The sequence below is a fragment of the Cyclopterus lumpus genome, chromosome 23, assembly GCF_009769545.1.
Source record: "Cyclopterus lumpus isolate fCycLum1 chromosome 23, fCycLum1.pri, whole genome shotgun sequence".
Lineage (NCBI taxonomy): Eukaryota > Metazoa > Chordata > Actinopteri > Perciformes > Cyclopteridae > Cyclopterus > Cyclopterus lumpus.
This window is the reverse complement of record NC_046988.1, coordinates 1,364,253-1,383,402: the sequence shown is the minus strand read 5'-3', so window position 1 is coordinate 1,383,402 and position 19,150 is coordinate 1,364,253. Positions and strand designations below refer to the sequence as shown.

Here is a 19,150-nt window from a genome sequence, read left to right as displayed (position 1 = left end):
TCAAACACAGGTAGCAGCATGAATCTCTGCCTGTCTGACTGACATCTCTCAGTGGATGTCCGCACACCACTTGAAAATTAACCCGGACAAGACTGAACTTCTCTTCTTTCCAGGAAAAGGCTCTCCCACCCACGACCTGACTATTAACTTCAACAACTCAGTGTTGGCCCCGACTCCGACTGCCAGGAACCTCGGTGTGACACTCGACAGTCAACTCTCCCTGACTGCCAACATTACCGCAACAACACACTCCTGTAGGTTCATGCTGTACAACATCAGGAGAATACGACCTCTTCTCACTCAGAAGGCGGCACATGTTCTGGTCTAGGCTCTGGTCATCTCACGGTGAGACTATTGCAACTCCCTCCTGGCAGGTGTTGAGTTGTAGTGGATTTTATATATACTTGCACATGTAGATAAGAAAGTTTATGTTTTAAATTAATACATAAAGCAAGTTATGATGATTAATTTGGGATATTATGAGGAATATTCTGGAGGAATGTATTATGAAACATAAGAGAGGATCACTGTTCTATTATTCTGTTTGTTAATGACAAATGTAATGATTAACTGTATGATGCATGAGAATGAATGAATGTTTTATTGTTTAGACAATAGTTCAAATGGATGCCGATTGAAACCTGATATGTTGCTTTTATTCTGAAGACAGGATAATAGGTTTTATTCTCAAGGCGAACTTCCTGTCCTTGACCGGAAGTGTGAGCTTTGACCTCGCCAGTTTATCAATTGGTTTAGCGAACAGAATGGCGGCATTCTTTGAACTGGCCAATATAACTAACCCATCCATCCATCCATTATCAGCCGCTTATCCGGGGTCCGGTCGCGGTGGCAGCAGGTTCAGCAGGCTGACCCAGGCTTCCCTCTCACCCGCAACACTTTCCAGCTCATTCTGGGGGATCCTGAGGCGTTCCAAGGCCAGCCGGGAGATATAATCCCTCCAGCGTGTCCTCGGTCTTCCCCGGGGCCTCCTACCAGTTGGACGTGCCCGGAAAACCTCTAATGGGAGGCGTCCATCTAGTCGGGCATCCTGACTAGCCACCTCAGCTGACTCCTTTCGACACGAAGGAGCAGCGACTCGACTCCAAGCTCCCCCCTGATGTCCGAGCTCCTTACCCTATCTCTAAGGCTGAGCCCGGGCACCCTACGGGGGAAGCTCATTTCGGCCGCTTGTATCCGAGATCTCGTTCTTTCGGTCACGACCCAGAGTTTGTGACCATAGGTGAGGGTTGGAACGTAGACCGACCAGTAAATGGAGAGCTTTGCCTTCCGGCTCAGCTCCCTCTTCACCAAGACGGACCGGTACAACGCCTGTTTTACTGCTGCAGCCGCACCGATCCGCCTGTCGATCTCCCGCTCCACCTTACCCTCACTCGTGAACAAGACCCCGAGATACTTGAACTCCTTCGTTTGGGGTAGGCAGTTTGTCCCCACCTGGAGGGAGTAATCCGCCGGTTTCCGGCAGAGCACCATGGCCTCAGATTTGGAGGTGCTAACCCCATACTCCCGCAGCACCCCCCACAAAAACCCCCGAGGGACGCGGTCGAAAGCCTTCTCCAGGTCTACAAAGCACATGTAAACTGGTTGGGCAAACTCCCAGGACTACTCCAGTAATCTTGCGAGGGTAAAGATCTGGTCCACTGTTCCACGACCGGGACGGAATTCGCACTGTTCGTCTTGAATCCGAGGTTCGACAAGCGGTCGGAGCCTCCTCTCCAGCACCCTGGCATAAGCTTTTCCCGGGAGGCTGAGCAGTGTGATACCACGATAGTTCGAGCACACTCTCCGGTCCCCTTCTTGAAGATGGGAACCACCACCCCGGTCTGCCAGTCCATGGGCACTGTTCCCGACCCCCATGCAACACTGAAAAGGCATGTCAACCAAGACAGCCCAACAATGTCCAGCGCTTTCAGCATCTCAGGGCGGATCTCATCCACCCCTGGCGCCTTGCCACCAAGGAGCTTTTTGACTACCTTAGCGACCCCTGCCAGGGATATGGGTGAAACCACCCCAAAGTCTTCCGGCGCTGCCCCCTCTCCGGGGGACATGTTGGCCGGGTTTAGGAGTTCCTCAAAGTGCTCTTTCCACCGCCCGACGATGTCCCCAGTCCAGGTCAGCAGTCCCCCCCCCTGCTGAGAACAGCCTGGGGTAGACCCTGCTTTCCCTTCCTGAGCCGTCGGATGGTTTGCCAGAACTTCCTTGAGGCCAACCGAAAGTCCTTCTCCATGGCCTCCCCGAACTCCTCCCATGCCCGAGTTTTAGCCTCCGCGACCATCGCAACTGCAGCCCTTCTGGCCCGCCGGTACCCATCAGCTGCTTCAGGAGACCCCTGGGCCAGCCAGGCCCGAAAGGCCTCCTTCAGTTTGACGGCTTCCCTCACCCCCGGTGTCCACCACCGGGTTCTCGGGTTGCCGCCACGACAGGCACCGATGACCTTCCGGCCACAGCCCCGAGCAGCCGCGTCCACAATAGAGGCTTTGAACAAGGTCCACTCGGATTCCATGTCCCCAGCCTCCCTCGGGATTTGAGAGAAGTTCTTTCGGAGGTGGGAGTTGAAGACCTCCCGGACAGGATCCTCTGCCAGACGTTCCCAGTTCACCCTCACTACACGTTTGGGCTTGCCAGGTCTTTCTAGCCGAGTCCCCCGCCATCTGATACAACTCACCACCAGGTGGTGATCAGTTGACAGCTCTGCTTCTCTCTTCACCCGAGTGTCCAAGACATACAGCTGCAGATCAGATGATACGATTACAAAGTCGATCATTGATCTCCGGCCTAAGGTGTTCTGGTACCAGGTACACTTATGAGCCACCTTATGTTCGAACATGGTGTTCATTATGGACAAACTGTGGCTAGCACAGAAGTCCAACAACAAAACACCATTCGGGTTCAGATCGGGCAAGCCGTTCCTCCCAATCACGCCCCACCAGGTTTCTCTGTCATTGCCCACGTGAACGTTGAAGTCTCCCAGGAGAACTATGGAGTCGGCAGGCGGCGCCCTTTCCAGGACCCCTCCCACCAACTCCAAGAAGGCCGGATACTCCGAAATGCCGGCGATCGGCCCGCCCAGGTCTCCCGCCTGGCCCGCCGCCCGGTCTACATAGCACCCAACCCCGATAATTCTCCCTACAGGTGGTGGGTCCACAGGGTGACTGCTGCTCCATGGTGTTCTTAGACATTTTAGCATGTGGATTGGTCCGGAGTTGGTTGGACCAGGCTAAAACACTTGCGTGAAAACACGACGTAGAATAAGGACTAAGCTAGGTCCGTGGTGAAGATGATGCTCATTTAGTGTTTTTATGTTTGTTTTGTTTTGTGTTGTATTGTTAAATGTTATTGTATATTTGTTGTGAGTCGCACAAGTATATTGAACGAGACTGGTTACGCGAAGATAGTGCCGCATTGTTCCGGAAGAGTTACAAGTCCACGGAGTTTATTTAAACCACTGTCAGTAAGGAGTTAATGAGAGTTTCGTAGGAGCTGTTCGCAACAACCTATAGTTCTCTAAAAACATTGCTGCTTAGACTCTTTTTGGGACGCACATTGAAAAGATTTAATAAGACGCAGGATTCCACGATAGTGTTGGGTTGTAGTGGATTTTATATGCACTTGCACATGTTAATAAGAAGTTTATGTTTTAAAGTAATACATAAAGAAACATCCATCCATCCATCCATTTTCAATACCGCTTATCCTCATTAGGGTCGCGGGGCGCTGGAGCCTATCCCAGCTGACATAGGGCGAAGGCAGGGGACACCCTGGACAGGCCGCCAGTCCATCGAGGGCCATAAAGAAACATATGATAATTAATTTGGGATATTATGAGGAATATTCTGGAGGAATGTATTGTGAAACATAAGAGAGGATCACTGTTTTATTATTCTGTTTTAATGACATACATTAACTGTATGATGCATGAGAATGAATGAATGTTTTATTGTTTTGACAATAGTTAAAATGGATGCCGATTGAAACCTAATGTATTGCTTTTATTCTGAAGGCAGGATAGTGGGTTTTATTCTGAAGGGGAACTTCCTGTCCTTGACCGGAAGTGTGATCTTTGATCTCGTCAGCTTATCAATTGGCTTAGCGAACAGAACTGCTGCATCCTTTGAACTGATCAATAGAACTAACCTTTAGGTGTGAATTCATTTGCATGGCCAGACTAACGACCGAGCATTTGTTCTGGGGAGACATGGTTCTACTGGCCTGGAGACTCGAGACAGCCCCGGTCTGGCGCTCCCAGGGAGCTCGAGCGCCAGGCCTTTCTGGCCCCACGATCGTGAACGCTACATGAGTATTATCTTTTCCATTAAATATTGTTAAACTTGAACTCATTGAATCCTGAATTTCCTGCGGCCACGGGACCCGGAGCTTTGAACACAAATCTTACAATAGATAAATCACTCCGCGACGCAACTGACTAGCATCGTGGAGGGTTAAATTCCCCCGGCAGAGATCGGCGCAAGGATAGATGTGGATCTTTGCTAGATAATTACGACGCAATAGTCCACGATAAATAAATCATTCCGCGACGCCACTGATTAGCATCGTGGAGGTAGAGAAGCCCGGTGAAGATATTCCGGCGCAAGAATTGATATGGACTGTTGTTAGAAAACTAAATATAAATAAAGTTACCGTGATAAACCAGTTGTTACGCAAGCAGGTCTGTAGACGTGTTGAACAGAACCCCACCTACCTTGGGACCGCTTGGTAACAGTCTTTATGCAGTACAGCGTGCTATTGTTTGTAAATACTGTATATATATATATATATATATATATATATATTCCATAATTAGAAGAGATAAGCATAGGGAAGACAGGATAAGGGTAGAATAGAATCCCACTTATGGAGCTCTAGCGCAAGTTCAGACAGGAAGACCATACCCCTCAGCCCGCCATCTATTCCTCACATTCCTGCCAATCATTCCTCACGCATTGTTTACTTGCTGTCATCGTCCTGCACCGTCAATCATGACACCAGCTGCGCAGATCAGCTGATCCCCTCTATCCAATAAGCACACGGAAACAATGACACGGCTAGCCAATCATCTTGCTGCTGTTTCATTTAAATATGACTGTCTCTCTACCTTCAGTTCTTTCATGCTGCTGTTCCGCACCCCTCCACCTCCCCATCTCCGCCCAGTCTCCACGGATCCATCAGCCTCATCAACTCATCATTCTATCAGCTCATCAGCCACCACCAGGTCTGGACTCCACGGGGGATCTATCTCGTTGCTGATCGGGACGTCGGTCCTCAATTGCAAATCTCCCCGCAGAGTCCAAGTGCCAAAGACGCTGAGACTTAATCATTTCATATCATCTGTTAACAATAACATGCATCCTTTCTTTATCTAACTGGTCTCTCCCTGATTGAAATACCAATTTGAGCCCCTGATGAATAAGTAGTTAAAACTTTTCTAGAAAAAGAGAGGAAAAGGAAGTCAGAGCAGACAGAGGACACAGACAAAGGGTTATAAAATAAGCCATTTTTTTCCTGTAAGACCACATGTGGGTCACTTGTGTTTATAATACATGTCTTTGCCAGTTGAGAGCCATTCAACATCCGGTTTGACACCTAGTGGTTGAACCCCCCCCTATAGAGTGCCCTAGGGACTAACCTTATTGGCACCATCGTGTGGCAAACGTTGAATAGTGAAAGAGGACAGTGATAAACCACTGATGCATTATTCATTTTGATTTAAGTATTGCCAGTTTATTACAGCAATTGATTTTCTCAATATTGCCAGTTTTTTGAATAACAATAATTGATTTATCGTTTGCTTTTCTCATAATTGTCAGATTTTGATTAAGACTTATCGTTTGATTTCTCATTATTACCGGTTTTGATTAAAAGTAATTGTTTTATCGTTTACTTTTCTCATAATTGGCGGTTTTGGTTCTCATGCCAGTGCCACAGTGTTTTTCATTATTGACGATTCTTTGATTAAAAGTAATTGTTTTATCGTTTACTTTTTTCATAATTGGCGGTTTTTGTGATCATACTATTTGCTTGTTCATGTTTGGCGGTTTTGTTTAAAAGTAATTGTTAAACATTTGCTTAAAATAACGTTTTTTCCCATTGATTTGGTTGAAATGCAGGAGAAGCCTGTATAAGAGTAGAACAGAGTTCCATTTATACCAATGGGCCCCTGTTAATTAATTTGCTTATTAAAAGTACACAGGAGAAGCCTGTATAAAGTGTTAACAGAGTCCCACTTACACTGATTGGGCCCCTGGTGATTCATTAGCATAAAATAAAAAGTTTTTCCCATTTTTGACAGCTGAAGGCTGTATCATTTGCTTTGTGCTTGGCTGTGTGGATTGTACGTAATCGTTGTAACCATTTGCATAAAGTAACACATTTTTCCCATTTTTGTCTAATCTATATATTGTCCTATTGCAGTGTACAACTTTATTCCCTTCCTAACTTGAATATTTTTCCCAATCGCATCACACTTGCACGTTAGACACATAGTGTGAAAAGTATTTTATTTTTTAATTTATTCAGAAAATTAATTTTTAATTTTTTGGATACATTTTAATCTGAAATTTTTTTACACATTTACATTTCCTTATACAAAGCAGTCAGTACCTGATTCTCGGAAAATGTCGAGCCAACTTCAATCAAGACTCCGGTCGCTTGGATTGAAGACATCCTCTATGCTGCTATGAACCTGATAGTTCAAGCTGAATAAGAAGCTGAGGAAATATGTTCAGCAATGTCATGCCGAGGGTTTACTTGACGTAACAACCCCGGAGGGGCCCACAGAAGACCAGAAGTTACAGCTGATGAAAGTGCTCAAGCTGAGAGACAGTGCAGCAAAAGAGGAGCAGAAAAGGAAAATTGGTTCACGTCCCGATCAGCAGACATCACCAGAACCAATGAAGCCATTGTGTAGGCAAGACTGCCACGACATGGCATAGCAGTGAATGAAGACAACACTGCCCGGAGGTACCAGGCCTCACTGGAAGAAGCAACACCCCGAAAGACTCCAAGAAGAAACAAACAGGAATAAAGAGCTGTCAACAGAGACAGCCCCTGTACTTCTGCCATCAGCACCAGTTCCCACCCCTTCCATCTATCCCATAATATGTTAATACCCTCCCCCGTACGCCCACAGCCCACTTAAAAGAGAAGCCCCACACACCATGGCCCCAGTAGGAAGACTATTAGGAGGCAGTGTAGAGTTTGACCCCACAGAAAGCAGAACAGTCACAGACCTGATGAACAAGGTCGCACAGCTGCAGAGGGCAACTGTGCCTAGAAAAGGGCAGAGAAGGGGATGCTAGACAAAGTCAGCAAAGAGAGGAGGAAGACAAGGACCTAATGAGAAGAGAATTATGGTGGAAGAAAGAGAGGGAAAGAAAGGCAGAGGAGGAAGGTGCACTGTCACAAACAGAGCTGTCAGAACAGGGTAAAGACAACGTCAGTCCATCACATTACCAGTAAGAATGGCTCAAAGGAAGCCCGGGAGAGGCGCCAAGTCATGACCTCCCCAATTCAGAGCGTCCCAATAGATACAAATATAGGTCCCACCCAGATACCACTCCCTCGCTCATTAACGCCATCCCTACCCGAACAACAGGCGATGGACGCATATGGACTGCGCCCTGTTGGCACCCCACCTCCAGCTCTGAGCCTCCATTCTAATCGCGTGACCAACCGCGGCACCTCAGCGAGAAGAAGAGCCAAATCAAGGCCCTGCCCCCTCCACCCCATCTCACAAGAAGAGGAGCCCTACTTGACTTTTCCGGTCAATGAACTGTGCCTTGCAACTGGCGCAGAGGAGGAGACAGCCTCCAAGAAAGCAGAGGAGGAGACAGCCTCCAAGACTTGCGACACCAGCTCCAGAGGGGAAAAGGAAGGCGTAAGCTACCTACAAGCCTCCACCAGATAGCAAAAGAGGACACAGAGGCTGCTAAGCATGGCCCACAAGCGCAAAAGCAGATGGCTGCTGTTAGCGACCTCGTCGTCCAGATCCAGGGAGCAATGGGCAAAGCCCTGGACCAATATGAAGAAGAGGAGAGAAGTCAGACAAGTCCAGAGGATTCCAGAAGAGACAGGTGGCGAGAACCTTGTCATATCTGTGACCGACTTGGGCACAGGGCTGAGGAATGTTACAGTCGCCCTGATGCAGCTAGAGGCAGAGGAAGCCCACAAAGAGGAGGATTTGGACGACACATTCCAAACCAGAACCAGATGCCTGCAAGAATAGTGCAGGATGAAGATTATGTGGATCTTCTATGAAGAGGCCCAGAGGGCCCGGCGCAGTGAATAATGGTTCCAATTGGGCGAGAACCTGTCATCACCTGTGCCATAGATGGAGAGGAGAAAGATTTGATGGTGGATACTGGTGCCTCAGTGTCATGCATTGCCAAATTGCATCATGCAGTACCACCACTCTCCACTCAAACACTGTCAGTAGTGGGATACTCGGGAACACCAAAAAAAACCAATACTATACTGGTCTGAACTGCAACCAGAAATCCCAGAATCCCTGGTCTAATCAAATACTTTAAGCCATGGATTATGACACAACATCCATATGTCATGCCAGAAGATCCCTACCATCGCACCTACAACTACGCCGCCGCCTAAGAAGAAAAGGAGGGTGAAACTGAAGTCATCAGAACAGAAGCCATAATTGTAGGAAGTGAAGAAGTTGCAGCTGAATGTTTACTGTCTGCAGACCAACGAGACTGGTATGCACCGCGACCTGACTCTTCCCCCTATATCACACTACTGATCAGAGCAGGTCATGAAGCAAGAAATATTGGCCCCATGATGGAGAAAAGTCTCAAAAGAAAAGGTAGATTCCTACCAAATGCCCATATCTGTCCCACACCCCCGATGGTGACTATTGGAAAATACAGCAACACTCGTATTCCAAGGGACAACTCCAACAACTTGACAGAAATCATTGAAGGGAACACTCAAATCATCCCTCCACTGATGAAATGTTGGAAGAAGTGCCACCACAAATATGGTCAAGAAGAGACTATGATATCGGCCACACCACTCAACATAACGTGGTAATGACTTTGAAACCAGATCAAGACACTGTCTGGCGTTATCAATATCCGCTGCAACAAGAACAGAGAGATGGCATTCGAGAGACAATTCAAGGATTGTATGAAGCAGGTGTACTCATCGACGCAGAGTCCAACTGGAATACACAGATATTACCAGTCCCAAAATCCGGTAACAGAGGCTGAAGAATGGTTCATGACCTAAGAACCATCAACCAAGCCACAATTGCACAGAACATTCAAGTGCCAAACCCGTAATGCCACAAGGCTACAGATATAGCTGGGTTGTTTAATGCAGCCCTGAAGCAAGAACTTAAAGACTTCATATTACTTGTACAGTACGTGGATGATTTGCTGTTAAGCTGCACCAACTGCAGCAATTTGTCTTAGAGTGACGAAACCTTCTAACGCTGTTAACCAAAGCAGGTTATGAGGTGAAGCGCTCAAAGACTCAGATTGCAAAAATGTAGTGTCATTCCTGGGACAACTGATCTCAGGAGACTCGTGCGCTCTGTCTGCGGGACAGAGGTCGGCCATTTTGAGTGCAGCTAAACCAAAGACAGTACAAGAGGTGCTGTCATTCCTGGGCCTAACAGGCTACAGTCGACACTACGTTCCTGACTTCACATCTCTCATACAGCCACTCAGAGACATGCTAACTGAAGCAGGAAGCCGAAACATGAAAGCCCTGCTCACATGGTTAAATGATGCAGAAGAGGCATTCGCAAAGACCAAACAAGAAGTTGGCCAAGCCTCAAAGCTGTCTACACCTGACTACAACAGGCCCTTCCACCTTGATGTTTCTGAATCAAGCGGGATGGTGTCCGCTGTTTTGTTTCAGAAAAAGGAGGGAGGAAAGAGACCTGATGTACTATAGCTCAAAGTTAGACCACATCGAAAAGGTCAAAACAGGTTGTACAGGACACTTGGCAGCCCTGAAAAGAGCAATTGAGAAAACTGCTCATGTTGTGATGTGTCTCGAGCTCAAGGTCAACACAGAACATGGAGTTCTTGCCTAGTTGACCTCAAGTGCATTCTCGATGACAAGATAAGATTTCAAAAGTCTTACAACAGTTACATCACAGTCTCATACGAGCCAAACGACATGGCCGATGGACTTAATGTGAAGATGGAAATATTGCCGTATACTCAGTTGTGCAGCAACAAGAGAAAAGACATTAAACCATTTCTGCGGAAATCATTACACAGCCAGCATCTGCACAGCTAGCAGACGTAGTGGCATTAACAAAAGCACTCGACTAACCAGAAGGGAAATCGGTCAACAGCTACACCGATTCAGCCTCACACGGAGCCGTACATGACGACAGCCCCCAGTGGTTGAGAAGAGGATTCTTGACTACAGCAAACACACCAGTAAAGCACAAACATCAAACAATTACTGAGAGCCATCCTGCTACCACGACACGTAGCAGTGATGAAGTGTAAAGGACACCAGACCACAAAGACAAAAGTGGCAAAAGGCAACGAAGCCGCTGACCTCGCAGCAAAGAAGGCAGCAGGCTATGTGAAACAAAGGACAGACATAGCCGCACCGGAACTCCCAAAACTCGGAATAGAAGACATCAAGCTCATGCAGAAAGAAGCAGAGCAGAGCAGAATCAGTGGACACACAATGGAACCGTCCAAAAGAAAGGACTCTGGAGATCACATGATGGACGCATAGTGGCACCTGCAAGGATGTGTCAAGGACTCATCAGACAGGCACATGGTCCCTCTCACGTGAATCCCAAAAGAACAGGGGAGGAAGTCTCCATCCTCTGTTGGCATCCTATATGACTGAGATGGTGAAACACTACCACCATGAATGTCCCACCTGCAACGACTTCAGTATGAAGAGACCATACAGATGTCCCCAAGGAGAGTTCCCAGTGCCAGATGCTCCATTCAAAGAAATATGCATCGACTACACCGATATGGGTGCAGAAAACAGGAAGAGAGGATTCAGATACCTACTCGTGATGATCGACAGATACACCCGATGGGTGGAAGCGATCCCCTGCAAGAAAGAAGACTCAAAGACAGTCTTAAAATGGCCGAAGAAGGAACTCATCCCGAGATATGAAGTTCCAAGGAGAATAGGGTCTGACCACGGCACACATTTTGCAACCAAACACTTCCACACATTTCTACCTAGGTGCAAATATTTTTGAGAAGAAATGAGAGATTTCACTGTTTTTCAGTAGGTGTTCGAGCAAGAGAGGAGAGCCGGACGAATACCAGCTCGCAATCAGATCCTAGCAGGATTTGAAATAGTTAAAAGAACATAGAGTGGATCATCCATCCATCCATCCATCCATTTTCAATACCGCTTATCCTCATTAGGGTCGCGGGGGCGCTGGAGCCTATCCCAGCTGACATAGGGCGAAGGCAGGGGACACCCTGGACAGGCCGCCAGTCCATCGAGGGCACATGTAGGGACATACAACCATTCACTCTCACATTCACACCTATGGGCAATTTAGAGATCAATTAACCTGCAGCATGTCTTTGGACTGTGGGAGGAAGCCGGAGAGCCCGGAGAGAACCCACGCTGCCACGGGGAGAACATGCAAACTCCACACAGAAGGACCGCTCCGACCGGGAATTGAACCCGCGGCCCTCTTGCTGTGAGGCGACAGTGCTAGCCACTACACCACCGTGCAGCCTAGAGTGGATCAATTACATTTAATATAATCCGCAGAGATAAATAAATTAAGAGATAAATAATTTAAGATAGATGGGATTGGACGAGTAATTAAGACTCCGTTGGACAACAGAAGCGCATTTAATAGCTGATTCCTCCCACGGGTGAGAAGCTGTTCCTCACACGGAGGTCGAGATTGCTAGTCTGAACCTGGATAATTTAGTTCCTCAAGAAATATTTTTTTAGATTTTGAGAAGATTAAATAAAGATAAAGGACTCATCTCCGTACTGGTATTATTAGACCTTAGTGCTGCGTTCGACACCATTGATCATGACATCCTATTACAGAGACTTGATCAGTCGATTGGCATTTCAGGTACCGCACTAAGTTGGTTTAAATCCTATTTATCAGATCGATCTCAATTTGTATTTGTAAACGATGAAGCCTCAATGACCACCAACGTTAATCACGGAGTTCCACAAGGTTCTGTGCTTGGACCAATTTTATTTACCTTATATACGCTTCCTTTGGGCAACATTATCAGGAAAACACTCCATACCACTTTCATTGTTATGCAGATGATACTCAATTATATCTATCGATCAAACCAGAGGAGACCAACCAGCTCGCTAAAATTCAAGAATTGTCTTAAAGACATAAAAACATGGATGACCTGCAACTTCCTGATGTTAAACTCAGACAAAACTGAAGTTATTTTACTGGGCCCTGAACACCTCAGAAATCAATTATCTGGTGATGTGGTTTCTGTAGATGGCATTGCCCTGGCATCCAACACCACTGTAAAGAATGTAGGCGTTATCTTTGACCGAGACTTGTCCTTTAACTCCCACGTTAAGCAAATCTCAAGGATTGCATTTTTTCATCTACGTAACATTTAAAAAATCAGGCACATCTTGTCCCAAAAAGATGCAGAAAAGCTGGTTCAAGCATTTGTTACTTCCAGACTAGATTACTGCAACTCCTTATTATCAGGCTGCTCTAATAAGTCTCTTAAATCCCTCCAGTTGATCCAGAATGCTGCAGCTCGTGTACTCACAAAAACTAAGAAAAGAGATCACATTACTCCTGTATTAGCTGCTCTGCACTGGCTCCCTGTAAAATCAATAATCACATTTAAAATTCTTCTCCTCACCTACAAAGCCTTGATTGGTGATGCACCATCATATCTTAAGGAGCTTGTAGTACCATATTGCCCCACTAGAGAGTTGCGCTCACTAAATGCGGGGCTACTTGTGGTTCCTAGAGTCCTAAAAAGTAGGATGGGAGCCAGAGCCTTCAGTTATCAAGCTCCTCTTTTATAGAACCAGCTTCCACTTTCAGTCCAGGAGGCAGACACAGTCACCTCATTCAAGAATAGACTTAAGACTTTCCTCTTTAATAGTGCTTATAGTTAGGGCTGAATCAGGTTTGCCCTGGTCCAGCCCCTTGATATGCTGCTATAGGCTTATAGGCTGCTGGGGGATGTTTTAGGATACACTGAGCACCTCTCTCCTCTTCTCTCTCTCCTTATGGATGAATTTACATCTCTCCATTGCACCTTATTAACTCTGCTTCCTCCCCGGAGTCTTTGTGACTTCACGTCTCATAGGGTCCATTGGACCTGGAGGTGTCTGATGCTGGTGAACCGGCCTCCCGCGTTGGCCCTGCTGATGCCCCGCCCCCCCTCCTCTCTACCTCCTTCTGTTTCATGGATTGGAGTTCCACTCATACATTGTCATATTCATGTAATGTGTTTATGTAACTTTGTAATGCTGTTCATTCTGTACACATGACATCTATTCTTCTGTCCATCCGGGGAGAGGGATCCTCCTCTGTTGCTCTCCTGAAGGTTTCTTCCCTTTTTTCCCTGTCAAAGGTTATTTTTGGGGAGTTTTTCCTGATTCGATGTGAGGTCCTGGGACAGGGATGTCGTATGTGTACAGATTGTAAAGCCCTCTGAGGCAAATTTGTAATTTGTGACATTGGGCTATACAAAATAAACTGAATTGAAATTGAATTGAATTGTTTGTTAATGACAAATGTAATGATTAACTGTATGATGCATGAGAATGAATGAATGTTTTATTGTTTAGACAATAGTTAAAATGGTGCCGATTGAAACCTGATATGTTGCTTTTATTCAGAAGGCATGATAATAGGTTTTATTCTCAAGGGGAACTTCCTGTCCTTGACCGGAAGTGTGAGCTTTGACCTCGCCCGCTTATCAATTGGCTTAGCGAACAGAATGGCGGCATTCTTTGAACTGGCCAATAGAACTAACCCACAGGTGTGAATTCATTTGCATGACCATACTAACGACCGAGCATTTGTTCTGGAGTCAGAGTTCTTTTGGTTTGGGATCTTGAGACAGCCCCGGTCTGTGGCTTGTTGGGAGCTGCAGTCCGTCTGTGGAGAGCTCTCCCTTACCAGCTCCACGATCGTGAACGCTATATGAATATTATCTTTGCCATTAAATATTGTTAAACGTTAACTCATTGAATCCTGAATTTCCTGCGGCCACGGGACCCGGAGCTTTGAACAAATCTTACACAGGTCTACCTGCTAATGCCCTTCGACCTCTACAGCTCATCAAGAATTCAGTTGCTCGACTGGTCTTCAACCTCCTGAAATGTACCCACACTACTCCGCTCCTCTGCGACTTTCACTGGTTACCGGTGGCCGCCCGCATCCGCTTCAAAACATTGGTACTTGTGTACCGTGCTGCGAACAGATCGGGTCTGGTCTACATCCAGGACATGGTCTAACCTCACATCCAGGACATGGTCTAACCCCACATCCAGGACATGGTCTAACCTCACATCCAGGACATGGTCTAACCTCACATCCAGGACATGGTCTAACCTCACATCCAGGACATGGTCTAACCTCACACCCAGGACATGGTCTAACCTCACATCCAGGACATGGTCTAACCTCACATCCAGGACATGGTCTAACCTCACACCCAGGACATGGTCTAACCTCACACCCCACCTCGTTCACTTCGCTCGGCTTCTGCCAATCAGCTTGTAGCTCCTTCACTTCGAGCTAAACACTCAACAAAGTCACGACTGTTTGCTGTGCTGGCTCCTCATTGGTGGAACGAGCTCCCCATTGACATCAGGACAGCAGGAAGTCTCTACAAACTAAAAACACATCTTTTTCAACTATACCTGGAATAGGGAAGGTAGCGCCGTAGTAGCACTTTAGTAGCACTTAAATGTCCCTTAACGATAGCACTTTGTAGTTTAACACTTTAGTAGCACTTAAAAGTCTCTTACTGATAGCACTTTGTAGTATAACTTCATTGAAGAAATTGTACTTGCTTAATTCTGGTTGTTCTGAGTTTGGACTCATGGTTTAATTCACTTATTGTAAGTCGCTTTGGATAAAAGCGTCAGCTAAATGACATGAAATGTAATGTAATGTAATGACCGACACATAGAAAGATGAGTCAACTACCTAAAACTGAGAGAATCTAATCCAGGCTACACCCACTTGATGTCATTCAACTGGCTTTCTAAACTACATGACATTCATTTACTGTTGCCCTATGGTGTAATTCTGAGCTCCCATGAAGCCCGCTCGTCAGCTGATTCTGACTCTTCGTATTAGTGCCCCGGAGCGCTCTCACTGACCTTTTGGCTCTATAGCTGGATTAATGAAAAGGTACTGGAGAAGCCTGGCGAGTGGACGCAGAGCGGCAACGTCAAAACAGACAATCCATCGTTGGAATGACGTCCTAGGTTGATGATGTCATCACTCTCGCAGATTGCCTTAGGTTACTTCATTATGATAGTCTCTCTCTCTCTCTCTCTCTGATATGAAAGTGTAAAAGGGAAATGGTCAGTGAGGGACCCTCATATGAAGCTGCAGGGGTCTTAACAGAATACCTTCTGGACCATCTGCTCTGAGAAAGGAGCTCCTCGCACCCCGCATGATGCCTGGAAACATCAGATCAGGTAACGATGTCAGGATTAGAACTTTGCATGAAGAAATAACTGTTTCTGTCTCTCCCTGCATGTCCTGTTCTCTTCCTGTCCACGTCTTCGTTTCCCCCAACCTTTTACTCCGGTTCCATGTCTTGATTTCATTTGGGTCTTGATTTTTCCATCCTGAGGGTTGTGACATTATGTCATTCTTCAAGTGGAGACTTGTGTTTTGGATCTAATTTCACCCACCCAGCAATGTTTTTTTTCACGAGATCTCTTAGTTCTTCCTTTCCTCTTCCTCCTAGTGTCCTTTGCCTGGATGGTGTTGGTCTATCTGTTGTTCTGCAGCAGACGGGCCAGCGTTGGGGCAGCACCCATCTGTGCCAATGCCCAGGCTGGGTGCCACGTCCTCTCCCTGGCCAACCTGTTTGACCGGGTCATCCAACACTCAGCCAGGACGCACAGCATTTCAAACGACCTCCACTCCGAGTTTGTAAGTTTCCACAATTTGTCTGACAAGCTTTGCTAGCGATATTTAATGAATACGTTTGATTTTGTGAAGGGATATTTTTTTACTAAATGTGATATATGGACAGTTTAAATATTTCCTCATAAACTGGCAACTGAGTTTACACACCCACAAATATATATATATACCAATAGCCATTTGTAATCATTTATTAACTGACGGTCATTCCACTATTTCATTCAGCACTTCACACAACATTTAGACATTTAGAGAACACCCGACCTCTGACATTTCCGTCTTGCATTCATGTTTATCCCATCAGGAGCAGTACTTTCTGCCCAGTAAGAATCACATCGGCCGGGTCAGTCGCAACTGTCACACCTCCAGCATCCTCACCCCAAATGGCAAGGACAACGCTCAGAGAATGGCGGTGATTTAACCTTTACAGAAGCTCTTTCATGTCAGGCGCATGCATTGTCCACATCATAGTAACAGTTGGCTTTCCCCTCCCCTTCATCAGTTGTACAACATGCTTTAAAAACATGTTGTGTCCCTCTACTTTTAATCTTTGCATCATCCAAAGTCTGCAGTGTTTGCTATTCATCACGTGAATTAAATCATGACTCGGCTTGAGTTTGAACTGACTTTTAGATGATGGGTCCTATTTTGTCACTGTAGAGGGAGGAGCTGACGGAGGTGATCCTGAAGCTCCTGGTGGCATGGAGGGATCCTCTGTGGCATTTCCATCAGAACATGGCCCACCACCACGACTTCAACAACTTCAGCTCCAATAAAGCCCTCGAGATGAGCGACATGGTGCACGAGCTACGCAAAGGTGTGGAGAAAGTGGCTGAGAAGGTACTGTTACTGTATATCTTACTTGTATAGAAGTCTATGCTTCATGTGGTAAAGCTGCATTCTCTCTACTGACCACTGGGGGCGACTCCTCTGGTTGTATAGAAGTCTATGCTTCATGTGTTGAAGCTGCACTCTCTCTACTGACCACCGGGGGCGACTCCTCTGGTTGTATAGAAGTATATGCTTCATGTGTTAAAGCTGCATTCTCTCTCCTGACCACCAGGGGGCGACTCCTCTGGTTGTATAGAAGTCTATATAAATGACTCTACTTCTCTTGATGTATTCCCTCAGTAAACATTGTAAACATGAGTTTATGGTCTCAATCTCTAGTTTCAAGTCTTCTTCAATACAACATGATGTTCATTTAGTAAATTATGATCCACTTCAAATTTACAGTATATTGATAGTACCATCTGCAGCATCACATTCGGCAGCAAAAAGTGAAAGCTAACCCCAGATTCATTATCATTTTGGACAAGCTTAGTCCGCTTGGCATTTTGCTTTCCAGGGTTCTGCATTTTTTTTTTGCACTGTGTTGGCAATTTCCGTTGCTTCCTATTGTTGTGGAGAACCAGAAGCATCCCGAACACAGCGAAATAAAAAGAACATAAGGTAATACAGGGCAGAGTCTCTGCAGTTAGACACTGCCACACACTTTTAGTGGGTCATAAGTGATGATTGAGCTATTCATCAAAAATGACGGTATATCGTATACCTTTGAGTGTGAACAGGTCATTCCAAAAGCCTCTGCCTCATAACGTGATGTGTGATAGAAGCTTGGAGCTGCTGTGCAATGCCGTCTCAGGTCGGGTAAACTTGTCCCGACCGCCCGTTCCCCCTCAGGTGACCCAATGTCCCAATTCATGCCAGAAGGGAAGATACCTCCCTTTGGGCACACTGCCTGCAGCCCTTTTCTGTGGGGCTGTCTTTCTTAGTGCAGACTTACATACCAACGACATCGGTTTATAATAGCATCATGGCATTATATAAACTTAATGTTGAATTTTTTACATTTTATTTCTCCATGCTTAATTTCTAAACACACGGAAGCCTCAGTGATGCCTGTTTTTTCTTCTGCATCTGTGGCAAAAACAAACAAACAATTTATTCTAGAAAACAAAATGATATCAGACTTAGAAAATGCATCACCGGAATCCTCTCAGGGCTATATTGTATTATATCTTTTGCTCTGAATGTATATTTTGTGAGCCGTTTTCAGAATTGTACCTTAAAATGGGTGTTAGAAATCTAGATGGTGTCTAGGATCTATAATTTTGAAAGGGTTGCTATTGAACTTTTGCTTAGAAAACCCTTTTATGGCTTCTTCCTTGGTTGTAATTGGTCGTCCTCTCCAGATGCAGGTGTTGGGGATAATAAGCAACACCGTCAGCAGCCTGGCGTCTCCTGAGGCTTCGTTGCCGTCCGACAGCGCCGAGTGGCGCCTGATGAAAGACTACAACCTCCTGTCCTGCTTTCGCCGAGACTCCAACAAGGTCCAGAACTACCTGAAGATCCTCAAGTGTCGCATCGTTCCAGAGCACGGATGCTAAAGGCCGGAACCCGAGGGAGGCTGCGGTGGAACATCACCACGTTGGAAACGCTCTCGACTGCAGATTCAGCTGGACAGGAAGTTCACTGATCCGCACACATGTTCACTGCAATGATGACCTGAGTTCTGCTGGAACCCAAAGACTATGCCCCCCCCCTCATGTCTGATCTCATGTAGAATGTGGATAAACGTGAATTGAACGTGGAAAGGATGGAATGAGTGTAATGCATGTTATGATAGACTCCTGAATATCATGTTTAAATATGATATTAAAAAAAATTCAAGGAGCTATGTTTTGTGTAAATTCTATAGTTGGTGTAAGGAAAGAGTACTCACTTATGTAGATTGAAAGAGTTTGCAAACTATGCATGAATGATCCCGATAAACTAAAAACAAATCTACAAAAATTAAATCTGAAAAAACGTCTGAAAAATCCTACATTAAAATGACATTTTCAGGTCTTTGTTCGAGAAACACTAACTAATGTTAGCACATATATTTGTTATAATTTCAATGACCAGTTGGGTTTAGATATGCCGATTATAACCACATCATCATGTAGACACAAACTTTATTTTCCGATCAATGCAAAGACCCAAATGTTTCAAAACGAAAAGAGATGGAGACAAAATCGGCAAACAGCG

The 19,150-nt window shown here is 45.8% G+C and overlaps 1 protein-coding gene across 1 annotated transcript; it reads left to right on the top strand.

The window, feature by feature from the left end:
* The first annotated feature begins 15,638 nt into the window (after positions 1-15,638).
* Positions 15,639-18,507, top strand: prl2 (prolactin 2). The gene is made up of 5 exons (XM_034526587.1): positions 15,639-15,660; positions 15,936-16,123; positions 16,422-16,529; positions 16,778-16,957; positions 18,313-18,507. The coding sequence occupies exons 1-5, from the start codon at positions 15,639-15,641 to the stop codon at positions 18,505-18,507; spliced, it is 693 nt and encodes a 230-aa protein (XP_034382478.1).
* The last annotated feature ends 643 nt before the right edge of the window (positions 18,508-19,150 follow it).